The sequence below is a fragment of the Silene latifolia genome, chromosome 1 (genome assembly GCF_048544455.1).
Source record: "Silene latifolia isolate original U9 population chromosome 1, ASM4854445v1, whole genome shotgun sequence".
NCBI classification, from domain to species: domain Eukaryota; kingdom Viridiplantae; phylum Streptophyta; class Magnoliopsida; order Caryophyllales; family Caryophyllaceae; genus Silene; species Silene latifolia.
In genome coordinates, this window is record NC_133526.1 from 187,584,870 (window position 1) to 187,591,946 (window position 7,077).

Genomic DNA, 7,077 nt, shown 5'->3' on the forward strand with positions numbered 1-7,077 from the left:
AAAAAGGACTTTTGGCTACGGTTCCTCGACCGTAGTAAATCAAGGCGTTGCCTTAGATCAAATCTTTACGGACTACTGATTGAAGCAGAAGTAGCCTAAAAAGTGTTTTTTTTGGCTACAAAATTTGTTAAGATTTAACCGTAGCCGTATGTATATAAAAGGCTACGGTTCTATTTTAACAACCGTAGCCATTTCTTAATTAAAATTTAAAAAAAAAATATATATTTACAAAAACATGTTTGTTTTGGTAAATTTAAAGACTTTTATTAAAGATAATACGTAATTAATTACAAAACCAATGTTTGACATACAACTACCTTACAAATCAACATCAATAGTTAAAGCTAAAAAAATAAGAATATTCTACTCGGATGCATTCGCTAAAGCTACAGATTTTTTTCATGATCCAAGCAGCACAATTAGAATTGATTTTACACATCTACAATTTCTTAGGCCAAACTCCAAATAGCGACTTTAATGCTCTTGAACACCTGTTTTCCCGACCTGCCAAATTTGATACACAAAAAATAACCATATGAGAATAACACATACAATCAAAAATCGAATTATTTAACCACTATGAGATTAAAATTTTGTTGGGCTAAGACATAAAAGAAGTGCAGATTTGACCAAAAGCAGATCATTTAGCAACTAAGAGAACTTTACTTCAACTAATTTATATAAACTAAACCAAGTGGGTATCCAACAATGTGTGATGTCATTTTTCTGCAGATCAAGCAATATAACTGCTGCACTCAATGTCAAAGAAAAACTCTTTGAGATAGGGTGTAGCATTGACAACTACTGTTATTTGTGGAAACGGATCAGAAACACATGATCACCTTTTCTGTGAGTGTGAATACAACAGAAAAATCATCAATTTGGTAGAAGAATGGTGCCAGTTCCCTATTCTCAGTATCCAAGGGACTAATTGCGCTGATCTAAGAAATGGAACAAAAATGTAGAAGAAATTCTGGTATGATACTTACCTGCTGCTGGTACTTCATCTGGAATCAACGGAATATGTGCGGGCTAAAGCTCTAAGTTGATCGGCCATGTTTTGTTGCTAAAACAGACATTGACAATATTAAGCATAGGATTAGGAACAAAATTGTGTATCCTAGATAGAAATTGGGTGTGTAGACTAGAGATATGATAGGTGTTCCTTATCATTTCCCCAGGTCTTACAAAAATTAAGAGAAGACAAGTGGAGACTTAAGAATCAGAGAACACTCAGATCTCCATTTTACTCATTAGCAAGGGACTTGGAAGCTTAATATAAGGAACACAATGTGGCTGATCATGACAAACAACTGAACAGATTGATTGATGATGAAAATTCCAGAAATTGAAGAGAAAGGTCGGCCAACGTCAGTAATTAAAGACCTGCTAATGAAAGAGAGATAAATTGTACGGGATAAACACTTCAATTCAACATATCCTTCCCAACACTAACATTGTTAGCATAATTAACTTCAGAAATCATCTCTTCTACTCAAAGCATCAGTAGAAAATGAATTATCTCCGAATTGAAATCAAATTAATTGAAATCGCTAACCCTAATACTTAATTGTAACCTAACATGAAAAAAATAATAGAATCCCGAAACGCAAACACCATACGAAACTGAAATTCAGTGGAAAATAAAAACAAATCCTCGAAAAACATATGTATTGCGATAACTTTACAAATAATTGTAAAAAGAATCATACCTGACTGAGGATTGTGAACTGAAACGTTGACGAGTGGCGCTGAGATGGTTGTGGTTCGTCGGTGACGAGGTGTCTGCCAGCGATAACACGGTGGTTGTCGGTGAGAGGTTGGCGATAACACGGTAAGCAACCAAGGGACAAAAGAAACCAGACTAGAAGAATTTTTGGATCATTAGATCATATTCCTTTCCTCTTATATTATCAGCATCAGTATAGTTATAACTTGCATCATCCTCACCGTCATCAAGTCGAGAATATGTGACATTACTCCTTGATGCCATTAAAGCACCAGAGTCATAGGATTGTAAAATCCGAATGCAAGACTGCAATAGCCTAGCAAAAGGATAGAACATGAAGTTCGATTAAAAGGTCGTTTTACAACTTTACAGTGTGTATAAATGACAGAACAATGCACTTTATAGTGCGTTTGGGAATGAGAATTTCATTTCAAATTCTAGAAATGCTAAATTAAACTTGAACTAATTCTGGATTCGAAAGAAAATGGATTCCTTAACAAATAAGAGAGAAAATTAAAGACAGGAATATTGGAATGAGCCATTAAGTCAGATCTATTAATAAAATGTACGTAATTGAACTTCAATTCAACATATCCTTCCCTCGTCATATAATTAACTCAAGAAATTATCCCTACTACTCCAAAGCATCAGTAGAAACGAATTATCTTCAAATTGAAACCAAATTTAATTAAAAATCTCAACCATAGGGTTAATTGTACCCTAAAATGCTTAAAACAATTGAATACCAAAACACAAACAGCATACACAACCAAAATTCAGTGGATAATGAAAACAAATCCTCGAAAAAACATATGAATTGTGATAAATTTAAAAATAATCGAAATAATGAATAATACCTGAATGAGGATTGTGATTTGTTAACAGAAACGTTGACGAGTGGCGCTGAGATGGTTGTGGGTTCGGCGTCTGCCGGCGATAACATGGTGGTTGTCGGTGCGTGAGTGGTTGGCGGTGATTTAGGGTTTTGGGTGTAATTGGGTGAATGAGAGTGATGATAACTGGTTGAATGAAAGGTCGTAAGAGTGTTATAAGAAGACCGTGTTTCATATTTGCTTTTTATTTATTTATTTATTTTAAATTAGATTCATCTTATTTAAGATCGTAAAGTCGCGAACGATGGTTGTTTCGTTCCCAATATGCCTTCGCCTTTTCTGGGTGAATCAAACTTGAGATTGAATGATTAAGAGACAGTGGATTGAATGCATGAAAGAGAAACGAAGAAGATCGAATGAGAAAGGAGAAGCAAAGAGACGGTAGAAGTGTCGAATGAGAAAGGACGAAGAATATCGAAGAGTTTTTGTTACTGTATCAAATAAATGAATTGAATGACGCGTGATGGAAGGAATTGAAAGATTGAATAATAATATTGATTATTGATGGGAGATTCCAAAAAATAAAAAGTGACGCACAAACAAAATTTTCAGTAAAATGTTTTGAGCGGCTGAACAAAAAAATGAAATTTTTATAAAGGGTTTATAACTTATGTGATATAAGTGTTGCACAAGTGTTGCGACAAAATGCAACATTTGTATAAAAACGTTGCACTTCGAGTAATACATTGCAACACTTATATTAAAGTGTTGTCCTATGTAAGTAAAAGCAACATTTATAAATTAAGCGTTGCTTAATTAACTGAAAATTGCAACACAAACCGTAAGTGTTGCACACGAAATGTTGCATTAGGTCTATTTTTGTAGTAGTGTTCGGTTCACCCAATTTTCGGATTGTATCAAGTTGGCTTTCAAGCGGGTCTGATCGGGCCAGCTTTTGCCAGCTCTACGGCCGTACTACAAAGAACTATAGGAATTCAAATTAACACGTTCCCAATCAAAAACAACCCTGCCTAAAAACGGCAAGATATAACTAATAATATTAGGAAATATTTTATTATTTTATTATTATTATTATTATGAAATAAGATATTTGATAGAACTATATTTCCTATTTAGCTCGATTTAGGATTCTACCTTATACTCCGTATATTACTATTATAAATAACGGATTAAGGGGTTCATATAACTCTTCTCATAAAATACTGTCCCTTTTTCTTTAAAAAAAATTAGGAGTAATTGACTTCAGATTTCTGGCTTAATTACTTAATTACAATAATCATGGGCTCAATTTGTTCCTGTTTGCACGTAGACGACGATTTAGAAGACAATGTCTGTAGTAACTGTGTTTGTCTTAATTGTTTCTTTCATATGTTTTCTTCATTATGCCGAGAGGAGGAAGTTGATGAAGGTAGTCATCCGTCGAGCAATCCGGTGTCAACTGATGACAACTCTTTACTTGATGTGTACCGCTCTCCTCCGAGGCCCTTGCCTTATGATGCGGATCCTAGATATCATCGTCTGCAGCGAGACGGACTGTTACTTTCATCAGCTAAAGCCGCGACAGTAGTTATGGATTATTTTTATTCGTCGTATGAGGATGAAGATGTTTGTCCAACATGTCTTGAAGACTACACTGAAGAGAACCCAAAGATAGTGACCAAGTGCTCTCATCATTTTCATTTAGGGTGCATCTATGAATGGATGGAGCGAAGTGAGAACTGCCCCGTATGTGGAAAGACGATGGCCTTCGATGAGTCTCATTGAGCTACGGCATCATTGCGAAGTGGTATTTGAAAGCAGGAGGGGAGGGATTGTGTAGTTGTGAATATTGCAGGTCTCGTGTTTGTCTCGGTTATTTGTATATCTTTTATAATTAGTGTGACGGGAATTTTAACGAGAGATAAACAAATAGAAACATAAGCGGCTCCGCTAAAAAAATTGAATTTTAAGTTCAATTTCATACCTTTGATTGATTTTTTTTTTTTTAAGTGACACGTAGGGATGACAATTATGACCCAAACCGAACCGAACCCGAATCGAACCGAAGGAAAAATTCAATCCAAACCCACTCTTTAAAAACCCATTTCCGATCCACTATTTAAAAACCCATATCCATATCCACTATTGGAAAACCCGAACCAAATCCAAACCCGATCCATTCATACCCGAACCCAATCCGAGTGGATATTATTGAAAATTTAAGCTTTATTAACCTTGAAATTTAAATTTTCTTATATAAGATTAAATTTTTATGTAGTCAAATCAAGTTTTCGTATTGGGTTTTGGATTATGTAGTTGATCGGGTATGGATTTGGAGCGGGTATGTGTATGAAAAAGTATAATGAATCGGGTATGGATTTTAAAATTTTGGATATGGATCGGGTATGGATATAGATCTGTAATCCAATACGTAAGTGGATCGGGTTTGAATCTTGCAAAACCGATCCAACCCGACCCATTGCCATCCCTACGTGACAGCATTATTCCTTTGCCCGAAATTTTTCATCTACTAAATATAAATCCCGGCTCCGCCCAAACTGTAAGAGAAATCAAGTCCCTAACTCGTCTTTAACCAAGTCAAGAACGAGATACTCGTATTTCTACACCCTAAGTGTAACAAATCGACTTTCTTTAGCAATGCCATAAGACGGCTAAAGAAGTCGGTTTTACTCGATATTTTGCCCAATTAAATAAGATATTTTTATGTTTTTCCTGTTTAAATGAGCGCTTCATATCGCAGGCAAGAATCGAATGCTCAACCTCACGGATGAAATAAGAGAGTTCTTACCACTTAAGTTAACTAAAAAAAAAAGTTAACTCGTGTTTTTATAAGAATTTTTCATGTAAGAATTATCTCTCTCATCATCCAAGGTTCTTGTCAGTGCGCCACGTCGGATATAAAATGGGAGAAAGTCAAAATATTGACTTTGTCGAATATTTGGTGTGTAAAATTATTTTAGTTGGTTTGGATGAAATTTGATTAAATTAATCCATTTTAATTAAGTTAAATGAACTCGTTTATCAAAGTGGTAAAGCCCGATAAAATGGGTTAAATCCACCTATATAGGTCAAGTACACTAAAACGAGCTGAAGTAACTACCAAGTCAAAGTCCACCCAGATATTCATCTTCCTATAAATAGAAGGTCCCTCCATCATTATCGAAAGACCATCTTTCACCAAGTTAAATTTAACAAAAGAAATCAATCAAGTCAAACGATCCTCTTTCATCAAATTAATCATTCTTCAAGTCCTGACGTCAAGCACCCAAAACTGTGCCGTCAAGAGTGAAGAAAACATCCTCCCACCAAAGAGGTGAACCAAGTTATTGAGACCCTCCAACATTGTCATTGAAGCCACGTGAAGATCGAGTCAGCGGATTATATTAGAGATTGTACCTGAAATTCAAATCTAATAAAATTTTTCTTTAATTTGATGCCATTTTTTTTGTGTTATTTATTTTACAGATTCGCAAATTTGTCTATATACACCTCCATCGACAAAATCCTACAATCGCAGCCTTGTATTGTGTATTATCTTGTGACTTATATGGTACCAAAATAACAATATATAGGTGCTAGCACATCATCATTTATTGCTAATAAGGATTAACCACAATCATCTGTTGATTATCGCTTTAGTAAATAATGGATGACTTGTTTTTTTTTGCGATCCCTTGTTATTTATTTTACAGATTCGCAAATTTGTGTATTCCAAAGCTTTTATTGCCAAAAGATTATTGTTTTGCGATCCCTTGTTTTATTAGTTTCAACTAGTTCTTTTACCCGTGAAATTCATGGGGTCGTTTCTTTTACCCGTAAAGTTCACGAGGTCGTTTCTGTTGTACAATGAGAAAATTCATGGGATCGTTTGTATACAATTCTTATCGGATGAAAAAGTCAATGACAAGAAATCATTTGTTGTCTCTATCAGTTTGCTTGCTTTAAGTAACAACACCATTAACATCAGATAGCATGCAAGGGGCGCTAACTACTGAATTTTGAACGGCCATCAATATGGTAAATGTTACAAATTCTAATAGTTATATAATCTCTGTTATGACTGAGATTTTGACGGAAACAATCGAGCAATTGAATATGTTTCAATACTCATAAATAATCTCCATAAATTTCCTATTGAAACTGTCGTATTGTGATAGTATAAATGATGGACTGATCTAAGCATAGAGCATCCAACAAGAACACAATAATCTAACACATAATCACAACAAAGCCACCATCATTTGAGCTTTTGGGACTTGGGGTGTGGACTACCTCCGATGACTCTAGTAGCCATCGATAACGGGTTTTCGTGGACAGAAATCGGCACGCCGATCTTCGTACCATTCCGCTATTAAGGTACGTATATTCTAACAGTGGTATCAGAGCCGATCGTGTTACGGCTACTGTCCCGAAATAACATGATTAAAATTAAAAAAAAAAATCATTTTTTAATTATCATGTTATACGACAGCCCCTGATCAATTTTTTTGTAAA

The 7,077-nt window shown here is 34.9% G+C and overlaps 1 protein-coding gene and 1 long non-coding RNA gene across 3 annotated transcripts; one reads left to right on the forward strand and one right to left on the reverse strand.

Annotated features, from left to right (window-relative positions):
• Positions 1-261: 261 nt before the first annotated feature.
• On the reverse strand, positions 262-3,073 carry LOC141613677 (uncharacterized). 2 transcript variants are annotated; one of them, XR_012529265.1, is made up of 4 exons: positions 2,587-3,073; positions 1,713-2,045; positions 990-1,386; positions 262-504 (listed from the first exon to the last, which is right to left on the reverse strand). It is a non-coding gene; the product is annotated as an uncharacterized LOC141613677 (long non-coding RNA). The 2 variants fall into 2 exon arrangements; XR_012529264.1 differs by having other exon boundaries at positions 990-1,066; positions 2,587-3,055.
• A 685-nt stretch (positions 3,074-3,758) lies between these two features.
• Positions 3,759-4,430, forward strand: LOC141616879 (E3 ubiquitin-protein ligase At3g02290-like). The gene has a single exon (XM_074434055.1). It carries the CDS (start codon positions 3,862-3,864, stop codon positions 4,345-4,347), a length of 486 nt encoding a protein of 161 aa, XP_074290156.1. The 5' UTR covers positions 3,759-3,861; the 3' UTR covers positions 4,348-4,430.
• Positions 4,431-7,077: the final 2,647 nt, after the last annotated feature.

What these genes read in the sequence shown, in the direction of transcription:
- LOC141616879 (XM_074434055.1), top strand. Translation starts at nt 3,862, where the DNA reads ATGGGCTCAATTTGTTCCTGTTTGCACGTAGACGACGATTTAGAAGAC.